The sequence below is a fragment of the Elephantulus edwardii genome, unplaced genomic scaffold (assembly GCF_000299155.1).
Source record: "Elephantulus edwardii isolate Elephantulus edwardi_28Jun2011 unplaced genomic scaffold, EleEdw1.0 scaffold00033, whole genome shotgun sequence".
Lineage (NCBI taxonomy): Eukaryota > Metazoa > Chordata > Mammalia > Macroscelidea > Macroscelididae > Elephantulus > Elephantulus edwardii.
Window position 1 is genome coordinate 14,884,790 of NW_006399783.1, and position 16,928 is coordinate 14,901,717.

Below are 16,928 nucleotides of genomic sequence, written 5' to 3' on the forward strand. Positions count from 1 at the left end.
ATGTGATGGAAACACTGGCATCCTGGCTCAGCAGCACATTGATAGCCTTAAACACAGTGTCATGAAAACTTGAGAGAGCTCCTAGGTAGCAAATACCTTCATGATCAAAGTTTGAGATATAAGCACCACACCAAAATCTATGAGTGTGTAAATAAGAATATTTACTTGCGTGTGAAAGGATGTGGTAAGAGAAGTCTGTTCATTCGCTTTTAAGCATTATTCAGTGAGGCCTCCTAGTTAAAGGATTTTCTCCCCAGAGTCCCTAGCACATAGCGAGAAACAATTACAATATAGAGCGATGAACAAATGAAATAGGTACATGTATGGCAAGATGTGCAAGCTCTTACAAAAATTCTGAAAAGAGTTGGTGGCTTTTAAAGGGATTCTGGAAGCTAAACAGTGTAGTGACATGTAAAAAAACCCCATGATGTTAAAAAAAAATACATATAAAAAAGCCATAAGAGTACGCATAGAGGCGCTGGGTGATGGTCACGGTTACAGGGAAGAAGACAGATTTGGCTATCAATCTGTGAAAGGGGCAGTCATAAAAGAGATATGAGAAGGTGAGAACTGGGATAAGATTCCTGTTTTGGAAAGGTCCCTCTGGTAATGCGTGTCACGTGAACTGGAACAGGATGGAGACGGGGCTGAGCAGCCTACGCCTACTTTATATTGGGACCTGAGACGCTGCGGAGTATGACAGAGTGGGGGAGGGGGAGGAGCGGAAGGTAGGGGAGAATACCACGTAAGGACGTAAGGTCTACATTCGGATCCCGAGCAAACGCAGTTCTAGGCACAACACAGCTGCTGGGAAGACCCGCCTCCCCCACCAGATCCCTCTGGGGCGGGGCTTAACCAGAGCACGTGAGGCCTGGAGAACCACCTTTATTGTGGGCGGCCCTCCTGGTCACCCAGAGTTTCACGGGTCTCCACTTCGACCCCCAACTACTCGGCTCTTTTCTACCAGGTGCAAGGATATAGTTCCCTTCCACGCGTCTCTGTGTGCTCCTCCTGAAAGGCCTGCTTAGGGAAGATAAACATTTAAGGAGTCCTTTGCCCATACCAAAGATGGCGACCTGCTGCGCTCAGTTGGGGTGTTGGGGAGCGGTTTCAGATTCCGGGCCTCACTGGGAGAGGCGCAGACGGAAGGGGCGTCTCTCGTGGTAACTTTTGGACCTTCCTGGGAGGGGGCCCTGAGTTTAGGGGGCGTGGTCTGACATACATTCTGACAGAGGATTGGCCGATCTACCGGTAGGTGGGGCGTCCCCGGCATCCCACCCCTCCCTCCACGAACCGGAAGTGTCTCTCGGTCTTTCCAGCTGGTTGTCATTTCACTCGGCTCGGTCCTGAGGAGAAGGACTCAGCCGCGGCTGCGGGACCCGGGCACCGGGAGGCAGTGGCGGCGTCGGCGGCGTCGGCAGTGGTGACAGCAGAGGAAGAAGAGGAGGAAGACGGAAAGAAAAAGGAGAGCCAGGAGGAGTCCACAGCAACGACATCGGGGACTGCGGGGCCGGGGTAAAGTGACCGTGGTGGCGGCGACGACGACGGCCCAACAACCGTGAGGAGAAACAAAAGCCTTCTAAATTATAGTTTTTATAAAAAAATCTGGGGATAAAGAGAGCGAGCGAGCAAAGAGGGAGGCCATTCTCCGTTAGAGTACCACAACAGTGGGGTTTTTCCTTTCTTTCCTCTTTTCTTCCCCCCACCCCCTCCTGCGAAGGATCGAACTGAGAAAACTGAACAAACCGCCCCTGGGTCCCATGAGGGAAAAACACCCCGGAGCCGCAGAGAGGGGAAGAGGCAGAGACCGCAGGACCTTCCAGGTCGCCCCCTTGGTCCCCGCACCCCCGGGCTGCCAGCTCGCCCTCGTCGAGTCTCGCTAATCCTTGCTGATCGCGAACCCCCCCCCAAGAGGGAGAAACGGTGTTTCCAACCCATTTCATGGGGGAAAGGAGGCCGGGGGGAGCCCAGGAACAGCGACCGCAGCAAGATCTGCACCCGGAGCCTCAGGAACAGCCCCAGAGGCCCACACTGCACCCCGAGAAAGAGCAGAAACAGGACCAGGAACAGCAGAAACCTCCCTGCAATCATCCCTTCGTTAGTCAATGCTGATTTCCTCGCCCGCAACCAGAAATTCAACTCCCACCCTAGATCACCTAATATAATCTATATATAAATATATAATATATAATGTTCTTAAATTATTCCTGATTTTTTTTTTAAAAAAAACACAACCAAGCTGCCAAGAAGAGAACGTATTCTCCCCTTAGCCCTGTTCTAATTTTTATGTGAGTGAATCTAAACTGCTGAGGAAGACCATATGTGATTGTTAAATTATATATATAAATATATTTTTACTCTGCGCAATGCTTATTCTTCTACATCCATAGATGATTGAGAAGCTGTGTTTTTGTCATTCATGTGTATTTTCCTTTGGAAAAAGAAAGCGCCTATTTTACTAACCAAAGACTTGATTTTTACCCTCTTCATTTTTATTCCCTCCTGGAAATAAGCTCAATTGGATTCATGTCAATACCTTAAGACATTTTTTTAAAAAAAAAAAAACAAAACCCATTTTTCTTTTGTTACTGTTTCTCAGAGACCCGAATTCCAAAACGGAACTATTTAGAGTGGGGATAAGCTGTGATCTTTGAGCTAGCTAAAAACAAGACATTTCAAACAAACAAACAGAAAAACCCTTAAAATTTGCATTGAAGAGTAAGGCGTGAGACATCAGGTTGCCGTTTTTTATTCTAAGATTCTGATCCTAAAAATAATAAATGGGGGATTACGGGTTTGGAGTGCTAGTGCAAAGCAATACTGGGAATAAATCTGCTTTTCCAGTCAGATTCCATCCACATCTGCAGCCTCCACACCACCACCAAAATGCCACCCCCAGCCCTGCTGCTTTTATAAATAATAACACAGCTGCCAATGGCAGCAGTGCTGGGTCAGCTTGGCTTTTTCCTGCCCCAGCTACCCATAACATTCAGGATGAGATCTTGGGGTCGGAAAAGGCCAAAAGTCAGCAACAGGAACAGCAGGACCCTCTAGAAAAGCAGCAGCTCTCCCCCAGTCCAGGTCAGGATGCTGGAATACTGCCTGAAACAGAGAAGGCAAAATCTGAAGAAAATCAAGGGGACAATTCTTCGGAAAATGGTAATGGGAAGGAGAAAATAAGAATTGAATCACCAGTGTTGACAGGGTTTGATTATCAAGAAGCCACAGGGTTAGGGACTTCGACCCAACCCTTGACATCTAGTGCATCGTCTCTTACTGGGTTCAGTAACTGGTCAGCAGCGATAGCGCCTTCCTCCTCTACAATAATCAATGAAGATGCAAGTTTCTTTCACCAGGGAGGGGTCCCTGCTGCTTCAGCAAATAACGGTGCTCTGTTGTTTCAAAATTTCCCCCATCATGTCAGCCCTGGCTTCGGAGGCAGCTTCTCCCCTCAGATTGCGCCCCTGTCACAGCACCACCCTCATCACCCTCATTTCCAGCATCATCACAGCCAGCATCAGCAGCAAAGGAGGTCGCCTGCCAGTCCCCATCCCCCGCCTTTCACACACAGAAATGCTGCTTTTAACCAGCTGCCTCATTTGGCGAATAATCTTAACAAACCCCCCTCTCCATGGAGCAGCTATCAGAGTCCCTCTCCTACACCATCTTCTTCCTGGAGCCCAGGGGGTGGTGGATATGGTGGCTGGGGAGGCTCTCAAGGCCGAGATCATCGTAGAGGCCTGAATGGAGGAATAACTCCCCTGAACTCCATCTCACCTTTGAAGAAAAATTTTGCAAGCAATCATATTCAGCTCCAGAAGTATGCTCGGCCCAGTTCTGCCTTTGCTCCCAAATCCTGGATGGAAGATAGCTTGAACAGAGCTGACAACATTTTTCCTTTTCCGGTAAGATTCTGTTCCATTAATAGATTTGGATGAATTAAGGTTTACCTAAGAGATTTTGATTTGTCCTTGTTCATATCTGACCTGATTCTGGATAGAAAAGGAATTATCAGCCATTATTTTAGTTGCAGAGGAATGTATTCTGGAACAAAATATTAAGCTGTTTCTTGGGCAGTTTTCAAGTTGTGATTTCTGAATTGTCATAATTATTATCAAGTAGCTAGTGATGTCATAATTATTAACTATAATACTTTCTTGTCTGGAGGGCCAGAGTTGGTTTTTCCCTCCTTAAGTGAGGATAAAAATAGGTAGGTACAGATTTATTTTAATGAGAAAATATAACCATTCTCTGCACATGTACAGTAACTATGTAACAAATAAAACATTTCTTTCTCCACTCTAAGGCAGTAAGTTACTGAAAAGCAATGATTACTCTTTTATCATTGGTTGCATTTTAAATCAAATCCCCAGAACCTTGTAGTCTGAACAGCCTATGTTGATCAATTCAGCAATATCTCTTAAACAACTTTACACTGCTTTGCTCTTTCTGTTCTGCTTTGTGTTAGTAAAGACTAATTGAGTAGTGAGAGAAATTATCTAAATGTTTATCTCATGTACACTTATTTTTAAATACTGTGGAACTCTTTGTCTCAGAATGACTCTTGAATAGTGCCTTTCATGTATTTATTTATTTTTTAGTGTTAACATTAAAGGGGTAGAAAATGAAACCATTGCTAAAAATAGAACCAGGCAAAGATCCCTTGTCTTTTTGCTACTAGTGTATCTTCTTGATTCTGGCCAGGGTCACATTGTTGGATATTTTAAAATTAATGAGTACCCAGCTTGAATGGTAAAAGGTAAAGAGGATGTCATAGCTAACTGGACATCATATACTCCAATAAATTTGTGTGCTTTGAGGGCATAATTATTGATACGTGTTTAGTAAATTTATATAGGCAAAGAATAGCTAACAATGAATCAATGTTCAAAACAACTTCACAAAGTAAGTACTGCTATTATCCCCATTTTACAGATGAAGATGTTACCAAAAAGATGCAATAACCTTCCCAAAAGCACACAGCTTTTAAGAATAAACACTCTTGGTTTAAAGTAGTAGTAATAAATAATAAAAATGGTATGTATCTGTGGCATAAACATTTGACTACTAACTGAAAAGGTTGGTAGTTTGAACCCACTCAGGAGCACTGTGAAAGACAGGCTCAGTGATCTGCTTCTTGAAAACTGTTATCAAACAATTCTGCTTTACACCCATGAGTTAAGATAGATTAGAAGATAATAGTGTATTTATGTTATACATACATATAGACATATATACATGTGCCATAACTGGAGAATTATTTTATAAATCTTTCTACAAACTCTGGAATATAGTAGAAAATTGCAACGTCCCTAAATACTAGAAGACCTAAAATTTAAAGAAGCTAAATATATATACTTTCTCTAAGAATTCAGGTGAAATGGTTAAGATGTATCAGTTTTCTGTATTTTGCATTAATAGGCCTAAGGAGCTAAAAACGATTGGCATTAGTTTTCAGAAAGAGTTTTTACTGAAACTGAAAAGCAATAATCATTCTTTAATGGTCAAGTGTAAAATATTGGCAATCTCGTTAAATTTAGATTTTAAAAGTTGCTTTTGATACTCCTTTGAACATAAATTTAAGAGGAATTTTGTGCAAAAACTAATTCATAAATTATTTATAAATTGCTAATTTTAACAATCTAAAATGGCATATAAATTTTATCTGGATTAAAGTTGGCACAGAATTGAAGGTAGTTTTCTCATTTTACTGCTATACACAATGAATGCATATGAGACTATGGTCTATTTCCTCTGCTCAGTTTACTATTGACTTTTGATAAAGGTTTGCTTGGAAAAAATGAACTTTTAAGAAAAGGAATAAATTATGCTTTTATCCATGCTAGGGAGTTCTGGTGTGGTAGTTCCATATGTGTTGTACTGTTAGCCAGAAGATCAACAGTTCAAATCCACCAGCTACTCCTAGGAAGAACAATCTAAGTTTCTCCTCTTGTAAAGATTTAAAGCCTCAGAAACCCAGTGGAGGGTCTTTAGGAATCGGAATTGATGAGATAATGTAGTAAGTTTGAGTTTTGGCTTATGTGTATACTATTAATATTTATTTGTTTTGGATTTTATGTTTTTCCTGTTGGGGCCTGTGGAATATGTTTGACATCTCTTTGATCAGATAGTTTCTTTAGAGCGTAAACTGGATTACAAAATAAAATAGACTAAGATTGACTTTATAATTTATTGTTAGCAATGAACTTCATCCTTAGATTTGTTATGCAAGGATTAAAAAAAAAAAGTCAATGTACTTGCCTCAAATATGAAGAAAGTTTCCGATTCCTGGTCCCTACTGCCACCATTATTAGGAATATGTTATGAGGGTGGCAATAGTGGTGATTTTTTAAGTCACAAGAGAAATTATTTGAGAAAAGTCTTTTGTAACAACAAATTACTAATGATTTGGGGGAAAAAACCACCCCAAACAACCCCAACAGCAGCAAGCGGGCTGCTGTGGTGCTTACTTACATGAATACAGTTCTTTTTTGTGTTTGTGTGTTTAAACAATAACTCTTTTGAATTAGAGTTCTGGCAAAGAGATATCCTTTTGAATTGATATCAGTGACTTGGCTAAATTTGATTAAAAAAAAAAAAGGAAAGGAACATTTGTTTAATTAGGAACTGGGAGGCTTACATTGTAGTCTTAAGTCTAGCGGTCTCATAGTATTTGTGGGTGTCAATTTCTTCCTAAAGTGTAGGGAGGAATGATTTAGATAACCTCTAAAATTCCTAATGATCTTAAGCAACCTGTGAAATTTAGTAAAAATCTGTAATCGCTCTTCTTTCTAACACTCCTATTTGATTTACAAAATGTGATCTTAAGTTCTATCAATTTTAGAAAAGGAAATTTTAAAGATATTGGCAATTCATTTGATACTAGGAATTATTTCTTATATGTTATATAGATCATGAAATATGCCATAGAATTAGAAGAAAGAGTTTATATGACTACATTATAAGATTTATATGCAAGCAAAAGTTAGCATTGTATTTCTATAAAGAAATAACATACATGAAATGTTAAGGGATATTAGTCTGTGTTTATTTTATTTTGAAATGTATTGGAGAGATTTTTGCATTTGTTTGCTATACATATATGTTGTTGTTATGTACTGATGACCATGCACCAACACATAGCTGACCATCTGGTGGGTTTTCAGAGGCAGTTAATCACACAGGAGGAGATTGCTCATCCTTCTCCTGCAGAGCAGCTGATGGATTCAAACTGCGTGCCTTCAGGATTACAATACAGCTTTTTGCCACTAGGCCACAGTTGTCCCTATATGTATACATATGTATACACAGTGACTAAAATCAGTGATATAAGTTTTACTGTAATTGTTTGGGTAGTTCTTTTTGTTCCATATGTAAGATGCAGAAACTGAGATTCTAAGTATGTGAACAATTCTCAAAATAACTGATTAAAAAAAGCATTATATTTTGGGAATTTTTTAAATTAAAATTTGTCTCTTAATTATATTTACTTAGTTTAAAGGATTCTTTTATGAATCCAGATGACATGCTACACTATTTCAGTTATGCATTTAATAATGACAGCTAACATTCCCCTATATTCTAAGTGTGTTACATGCATTTCCAAAACTAAACTCATTGCTATTGATCAATTCTGATTCCCTGAGAATTCACAGAGTGACCATCATCGTGTTTCTGAGGCTTTGAGTCTGAGGAGCAACAGCTTCTTCTTTCTTCCACTGACCAGCTGGTGGACTCAATGCAGACATTTTGTTTGGCAGTTCACCATGTAACCTAGTGTACTACATCATTGCCTTTAAATGTATTAGCACATTTCATTCAGTCAGCAACTCTATTATGCATCAGGAATTATTATTCTCATTACTATACATATATATAGTGAGGCTTTTAACTGCTATATTCTACAGTAATTCTTCACATGGATATGGTAGAACTACGAGAGATGATATGGGGAGGAGGCCTTCTTGCATGCAAAAGAGAAGAACAATTTAAAGATTAATAAAAGGATCAAAAGCTGATTATAGCTGTAGTTTTGAAAGTGAGACTAATAGAATATAATTGTTTATTAAGTTTAAAGTATAATTTGAATTTGACTTAAGTAATTTTCCTCTCATAAGGTTGATGTCCCATTTTCAAGATGAAAAAAAAAGGGTCTGTTATTCTTAAGATTGTAAAGGCATGATTTGACCCTTATATTAAGGGGAAAAAAAATCCTTCCTGTCTTTGCCAAATACATATCGCAGTTCTAATGTCCCACCAAATAATGTATTGGGGTACTGACCAATAATTACATTTGATTATAGCATTTCTTTGGGGATGTGCCTATGTTTTTCTTATGTCCTTATGAAGAAGTAAGAAAGAATTTCCTGGTACATGTACTCTTATCTATAATTATACTGCCATCTCCATTAGCTACGACCCAGAAAGTAAGCGGGGGGGGGGGAACCAAAAACCAAAACCCAAACAAACAAACAAACAACCAAAAACCCCCAAAAAAAAAAAAACCCAAAAACAAAACCTAAAGACCATCCTAAAGCTTGATTGATAGAAAAATACGTTCAGATTTCACTTAGAACCCATTTGAGTTTACTTTAGATATTGTCACTACATTTTGTCTTAATCCAGCAAATAATGCTTACCACTTTAATAACTCTTTTATTGTTGATTGATTGATTTAAAATTATATGTGGCATCTTATATTTGTAAACAGAAAATCACTGCATTACTTCAGTTTTGAAAGTTATGGAAGATTATTGATATTGTCTAAAATACTATCTAATTGCATTTTTTCTGTTTCTTAATCTAATATTAGGAGGCATCTTTGAATAGGAAATACCTTTGCATTTTGCATTCATTTATATTTATGATGTACCATTGAGTCCGAACTGACTCATAGCTGACCCTTCTGTGGATTTTCAGAGGCAGTAAATTACACAAGAGGAAATTGCCCATCTTCATCCCACAAAACAATTTAGACTGTGTGCCTTTGAGTTAGCAGTTTAATTCCTTACCACTAAGCCAAGCCATCTGAGCTCCCTTTCATTTATAGTAGGGAGGGAGAAATGGATTTTAACTATTAAGGATGGACTAACTGCATGACCATAACAGAAGTGAGCTATTGGGGAAATGCTGGAAAAAGCCTTAAAAGGCTTTTAACGTGATTTAAGGGAATTTTGGTGGCATAGTTAGTAGCAAGTTATGCTCCTAACCCAAAGGTTGCATGTCTCCAGGGGTTCAAATCCACCAACAGCTTCTTGGGCAAAAGATAGGCATTCTCTTCTTATTGAGATTTATAGCTTTAGAAGCCTGTTGAACCATTTTAGTGAGTTACAATAAACTCAAAGGCAGTGGATTCTCACTACTTTCTTTTTTATATATAAAACAAACTGGAGTGAGTTAAGTGGCATTTTAATTTTCTTTTTCATTGTCTTCAGAGAAGCCACAGAATATGATCAACTCATTACTGCAACATCTTACAGGAAAAAACTGTTTATTGCAAGACTTAAGAACCGTGGTTGTTGCTAGTTGCAACTAGACAGTGTTACTTGTTTAATGAGTTTAAACTTTTGAGAGTCATTGTTGCTAGTATTTTTGAGAAAGAAATAAAAAAATAAAATTTCTGTATGCTTGGTTTAAGTTTTACAGCCTAAGTGATTTTTTAAAAAATGACTTATATAAATTATTGTAAGGAGCATAAGTTTGAAGATCCACTATAATATTTTCACCATCATATTGGACCTAGGTTTTGATCTTATCAAATATATATAACATGTTTTCATTTTAAAAAAAGTATCTGTAACATAAACATTCATTTTAACTACAAAATTAATTTTATCTTATTTAATTATACAAAATTATCATGTAAAAATGGAAATAAAAATTTTACCATGATAAATTTAGATTAATGTATAATTTTTAACTTCAAAGTTAATAGAGATTTTCATTACATTTTGTGTTATTGAAATACAGTGAGTTTTACTTTCTAGTTTTTAGAAAATACTGTAAGGGTGTATAGAAAGATAAAGTGTGTAGGCTTTAGTTTCACTCTGTTTCTGAAGGTGAAACACAAATAGTTACTGGGAAAGGCTATTTATGAGAGCAAAAGTGTAATAGAATAGTTTTTATTCTGACCTCTGTTTAGAAGGAATGTGACCTTAAGCAAAGGAGGATGATACCTCAAGTTAATGATACTTATTAACTTGAAGGGTTATAGCCTGGTACCTTAAATCTGTGGCCATACTAAGTAGAATTTTTAAAAAAGCCAATTATTACTTAAAATACAGCTTTCTAATAGTGAATAAAGTTGTTAGCTTAAATTAATTATAAATATATCTTGAGCTCTTCCAACGATTTTAACAAGTCCTTTATAATATTTATCTTAGCATAGTAAGCTTTATTTCTGAGAATACTCCCTCTTGATAAGCTTAGATGTATGCAAGACTGGTAATATATTTACCAGGAGAATTATGATTAGCCTTGGCTACCTATGTATTTTAATATTTTCAAATGCTTTTCTCACAATTATTTTTAAAAAATTTAAGATGTGCAGTATGATAGCTTGTGCATACACTAACAATACATTTTAATGGAGACTTTCTGGGGTATTTTTTGTTTGTAAGTTTGGGTTGTTTTTTGTTTTGATAAGAGATAGGAAAAGGTACTATAGAAACTGAGTTGAGTGTAATATGGTTTTTACCCTGAAGTTAAGTTTTGTTTTTTATATTTTAGTTTATTTATTTAGCACACATTGTTATCTATCTCCTTTGTAATTAGAGCCCTGATGGCACAGTGATTGAGCTTTGGGCTGCTGACCCAAATTGGTCAGTCATTCCAATTTTCCAGCTACTATATATCAAAGGCATGGTCAAAAAGTATTCACAGCTTTAGAAACCTTCTGGGCAGTTATGTTCCACCCTGTATGGTTGCATTGAGTTAGAATTGATTAGAAGGTATTGAGTTTGTTGTTTTGGAGGATTTCCCCCTTTCTTTTCTTATAAATTGTTGTTGTTATGTACCAGAGTTGGAAGATACCCATAGTTGACCCTCCAGCAGGTTTTCAGAGGCGGTTAATCACCTGGGAGGAGATTATCCAACCTCCTCCCATGGAACTCATACAAATTGTTTTGATTTGATTATATATTTCTAACCTATGCAGATCTTTGAGTGAAACTGACCATACAGTTTTCTTAAAGGTTAAAACAATTAGCTAGTACAGTCTTTGGTTTTCTTTTAATCTATGAGTTATTTACATGTTAAGACAAACTGATTGAACTATAGACATAATACAAACAATGTGTAAATGGTATTTCTTGATAGATTATTGATAATTCCACTAATTAGTATACATTTGTACATGTATACCCATCATGGGTACCAATCCATGCTGGAAAATGTGGAGGATTGCTTTTGGGCCAACTGACTGGAAGAAATTCATATTTGTTCCCATTCCCAAGAAAGGTGATCCAACAGAATGTGGAAATTAGCAAATAATATTACTAGTATACACATATTGCAGAAGATCATCCCAGAATAGCTAGATCTGTACATTGACAGAGAACAAGCAGAGTTCAGAAGAGGCCATGGCACTAGGGATGTCATTGCTAATGTCAGATACTGACTGAAAGCAGAGAATACTATAAGGATATCTATTTGTGCTTTTATGACTTCGCAAAGCATTTAACTATGTGAATCATAACAAGTTATGGGTAACATTGAGAAAAATCCCAGATCACTTAATTATGCTCATAAGAAATCTATACCTAGACAAGAAGCTGTTGTCTGCATGTTGCAGGGAAACCCTGTGTGGTTTAAAGTCAAGAACGGTGTGCATCAGGGTATCCTTTCTTCATATCTATTCAGTCTTCTGAGAAAATAATTGTTGAAGCTGAACCCTATAAAGAATGTGGCATCAGAATCAGAGTAAGACTCATCAACAACCTGTGTTATGCACACAACACAATTTTGCTAGCTGAAAGTGAGGACGACTTGAAATACTTGCTGAAGATTAAGAGTGCAGCCTTCAACATGGATTGTATCCCAACATCAAGGAAGTGCAAGTTCTTATTACTGAGCCAATAGACAACATCATGATATATGAAAAAGGATTGAAATTGTCAATGATTTCATTTTACTTGTTTCAACAATGAATACCCTTGGTACCAACAGTCGGGAAATCAGGAGATACATTGGGCAAGTCTGCTATACAAAATACTGAAAGCAGTGATGTCTATTTGACATCTAAGTTGTGCCTGATTCAGGCCATGCTCTTTTCAATTATTTCCTATGCTCTGAGCTAGACAGTGAATAAGGATAACAGAAGAAGAATTGATGCCTTTGGGTTGTGTTGGGGAAGAGTACTGAATATCCTAACAACAACCAAAAGAACAAACAGATAGTCTTGGAAAAAATGCCTCCAGTGTGCTCCATGGAGGCAATGATAACAAAGCTTCATCTGTCATATTTTGGGCATATTGCTAGGAGAGGCTATTCCTTGGAAAGGGACATCATGCTTGGAAAAATGTAGGATGATTGAAAGAGAAGAAGACCTTCAACAAAATGGATTGATATAGTGACTACCGCAATGGGTTTAAGCATATCAGAGATAATGAGGATGGTACATGACAGAGCAGGGTTTATGTCTGTTGTTTATAGGGTCACTGTGAGTTGTACTCAACCTCACAGCACCTAACAACAGCAATGACAGCCACCCATAATGGGCTTATTTAAGTTCTGTGACAAAATGGTACCAGAAAAGGCAAACTTTAACCTAAGAGTAGCAAAATCCAGGTCCTGTGACCTGGCAGAAAAAAGTAGGTTCTTGTTACAGTGTTAATTTTTAAAGTTTAAGGCTTCAAACTGTGTATTTTGCATATTATAGAGTATATTAGGCAATTTCTGTTTATTCAGTATTTACCTGGGATAGCCCAATTACCATTTTTATAGATAGATATTAAGTTATATAGTCCCACAGTGATGTATATTTTAAAGGCTACATTTATATATAAAATACCATGTAATATATTTTTTATAAAAATGTTGTCGTTGATTACCATTGAATCGAGTGTAACTCATAGTGACTCAAAGGCCTAATGCCTTTCCATAACTATCATCATTTCTCGAAATTCATAGAGTTTCCAGAGGCATGTGGTTTAGGAAGTGGATGCCATTCCTGTTTCCAAACCTGTTTCACAACTGGGAGCTCTACCAAACACTGTCCACATTGGGAAACCATTATGGTATTTGATACCCCAATGGTACAAGGTTCAGCATCACAGCAAAGCCAGGTTACTTCATACTGCACATTGACAAAGAGTGATGTACAAAGTGGAAGAGTGTTCCTCCAGATATAACAGCACTAGTTTAATTTAATAGTGGCCGGACTGCTTCTTGGAGTCAAGGATTCTGAAGCTTCGTCTGACATACTTTGGGCATGCTGCAAGGAGGGACTGTTCCTTGGAGAGGGGAACGGCACAGGAGAGGAAGACCCTCGATGAGGTGGATCGATTCTGTGATTGGGGTGCTGGGAGTGACTGTCAAAGACAATGAGTTTGGCATAGGTTAGAGCAGCGTTTAGGGCTCTTGTACATAGGGTCGCTATGAGTTGCAGCAACTTGATGGCACATAACAACAACAATAACAACAAGTGTCATCAAGTCAAATATGACTGAGAGTAAGTTTTGCACATAAGACCTGCACTCTGCTCTATAACTAACATAATTTCTGTACAGAACTCTGTTCTATAACTAACATAATTTCTATACATTTACAGAGTTTAGAGAGTTTGTGGAGTTTTCAGAGGCATCTAGTTTAGGAAGTGGATGCCACTCATGCTTTCCAGCATAAAATAACCTTCAGATATTCTTGAGGAAGGCATCTGGTTAGAAGGATAATTACGTACATCAGTAAATAGCAGCTGTAGTTTTAATGTTTCGAAATTGAAGGTCAAAGTCTGTAATCTCCAGTATGGATTGAAGCCCAACATTAGGAAAACAAAGATTCTGGCCACTGGGCCAATTGGAGCTTGCTCAGATCCACAATGAATACTCTTGGCACCAGCAATCAGAAAATCAAAGATGAATTGCACTTGAAAAATCTGTCAGGGATCTCTTCAGAGTACTGAGAAGTAACGATGTCATTCTAGAGACTAAGGTGTACCTGATCCAGTTGATGGTCTTTGCAATTACTTGCTATGCATCAGAGAGCTGGACAATGAACAAAGATGACGGAAGAAGAAGGATCGAAGCCTTTGAGTTGCGGTGCTGGGGAGGGGTCTTGAACATACCATGGACCATCAAGAAAACAAATAAGTCTGTCTTGGAGAGAGTGAAACAAAGCTGCTTCATGAAGGCATGGATTTTGAAGCTCTTCTTCACAGACTTTGGACATATGGCCAGGAGGGAGCAATCTTGGAGAAGGACATAATTCTCGGAAGGGTGCAGGGACAGGGCAGGAGAGGAAGACCCTGAGTGAGATGGATTGATACAGCAACTAGGACAATGGTGGTAGGTGTGTCAAAGGCAGTGAGACTGGCTCAGGAGAGGGCAGGCTTTAGAGCTGTTGTGTATAGGTCACTATGAGTCACAGGTGACTCGATGGCACATAACAACAGCAAACCCTTTTGAGGAAGCTTTGATGGCCTAGTGATAAGATGGGGCACTTACGGTTATAGGTGGTTTGAATCCACCAGCGGCTCTGAAAGAGAAAAATAAGCAACCTCCTTTTGTGGGATTTATAGCCTCTGAAAATCCACAGGAGAATCAGCTATGAGTATACTCTTGACTTAATAGTGCATGAGAACAACAAACCTCTTTGGTAGATGGGAGAAAGTCCATGTAACAGAACTGTTACTAAGAAAAATACTCTATTTATGTTAATGGAAGTCAGGTCTGGGTTCCAAATATGACTCTACAATTTAGAACTGTGTAGTGGAAGACAGGTCTTCAACTTTCCTGAATCATTCATCTTTTATCCAATCTTTTTCAGGATGAAACAAGATAACAGGCAATCTCTGGCTTGTGATGTATTTGAGCTAGTATAAATCACAGTATTACCTGTTTGTGTGTACATTGTATCATTAATAATAAGCATTACATGCAGTGTTGCAACTCATAATTTGTTGAGGTTATCCTGTTCATGTCAGCTCCAAGACAAAGAGCGAATTTATAAAAACACTGATAATAATTAAAGCAATAATAATAAACACTTAAAAGGGGGGGAAATGGGGACAAATTTATAATAGAGTTGTCAGAACAGACCCTATTCTAAGTTGAGGACTACCTGAAAATAGAAAGTTTGACTTCTGTAATATTCACTGTTATCAGAAAGCAAGTCTTGAACTAGAAATATTAATTAAAAATCTCATCAATAACACAAGTTCTTTAAAAGGGAAAAGTGGTATAGAATTTATGTATTTGGTAATTTGAGCTTAATCTTAAATTAGAATTTTATGAACTGAACTGTCATTTTATAAAGAGTCATTGTACTTAGGTAATTAAACTGGGTGATGATGCTTTCGTTTTCTTGAGCTGCTAAAAAGTCACTGACCAACTAGTGAATTTTTTTCTCTTTTGCCTAAATTTTTCTGTCTTCTTTTTAATGTTTCATTATGAAGAACTTAAACATACAAAGTAGTAGACTAGTGAACCCACATACACATGCACTGAGCATCAATAATTACCAATTTATGTTTTCATCTTTTCTCCTACCTGCTCTTCTTTCTTTTGTATTATCTTTAAGCAGTCATTTCCCAGATATAGCATCATATTATCATATCATATATCATATCATTCCACCTGTAGAGGTTCCATATGTTTCTAAAAGATAAGGAGGGTTGTTTTTTGTTGTTTTTTTTTTTTTTTGCTTTAAGAAAATAAAAATATTTTTCTAGTTCTTTTAAAGAGTTATAGTGAGAAACTGAAACAAAGCCTACCTTGATGTTACACCTGCACCTGCTCAGGCTGTTCCACTGTTGAGCATGGTCCTAATCAACAAGATAATCCAAAATTGGTCTCACTACCTCCCTTTGACCACATCAGGATGCTAATGGTCACTGAAGCCGTCAGAAAATGGCTCCAGCTGAAGTACCACAACATCAACAAGTGACCAACAATTTGGAAGATTTTGTTATTCTCATTCATTTCAGCTTTAGGTTAAGGCTTCTGAGAATTCTGGGTGCCTTCTGAAAAGAGGAATAAAAGAACAGGGCAGGGGTGAAAGATTTTTGCTTATTTTTTGGGGGGGGTTTGTATGTTTTTAAAGAAATTTGAAAGATTTTGGTCTCTGTGAGATTTTAGACTGTGACAGACATTTTCATCCCTTGCTCTCATTTAGCCATGAATGTTTAATGTATCTGTGGACTGTGTGCTGAGAGTACATGAACAAAGTAAGCATAATTCCCTTGAAGTGTATATTCTCATGACCTTTTGTGATGTGCTGAATGTTGAGGAGTTCCCCTCCCAGAGACCTCTGAACTGTGGTGTGGGATGTGGAGGTGGTAACTCTGAGGGCCTAGAAGGGCTAACACTGATTCTGTCAAGGCTCACAAAAAAAAGAGATGGCCAGGGTAATAGGACATAAGCCTCAGTTTCAGAATATTGTACTCATGTCAGGACTAGCAAACATAGAGAGGAGAAACCCCATAGACAATGAACTGCTGAAGATTGAATAATACTGGAAGCATCTTCATGATTTCAGTCCTCATAGCTGATTTAGGACTCACTTCCCACTGTCCTTCAGCTAATCACCTCTTGTCTTGAATATTTTCTTAGGAAAGAGAAATCTTCCGTAGCTTTGCAGAAAAGCTGATCAAAGAAAGGTGACCCAACTGAGTGTGGAAACTACAGAACAGTGTCATTGATTTCACATGCAAGCAAGATTCTACTGAAGATCATCCAAAAACGACTAGAACAGCACATCAGCAGAGAACTGCC

General features: G+C 38.0%; 1 protein-coding gene across 3 annotated transcripts in view; it reads left to right on the forward strand.

The window, feature by feature from the left end:
* The first annotated feature begins 1,312 nt into the window (after nucleotides 1-1,312).
* The window catches only part of CPEB4 (cytoplasmic polyadenylation element binding protein 4), a 96,106-nt gene continuing 80,490 nt past the window's right edge, over nucleotides 1,313-16,928 (forward strand). For 2 of the 3 annotated variants that reach the window (XM_006884363.1, XM_006884364.1), the window contains exon 1: nucleotides 2,358-3,905. In XM_006884363.1, the coding sequence (XP_006884425.1) occupies nucleotides 2,781-3,905 (1,125 nt within the window). In that variant the 5' untranslated portion in view covers nucleotides 2,358-2,780. Of the gene's footprint in view, nucleotides 3,906-16,928 lie in introns of all 3 variants that reach the window. The other variant, XM_006884362.1, reaches the window with a different exon arrangement.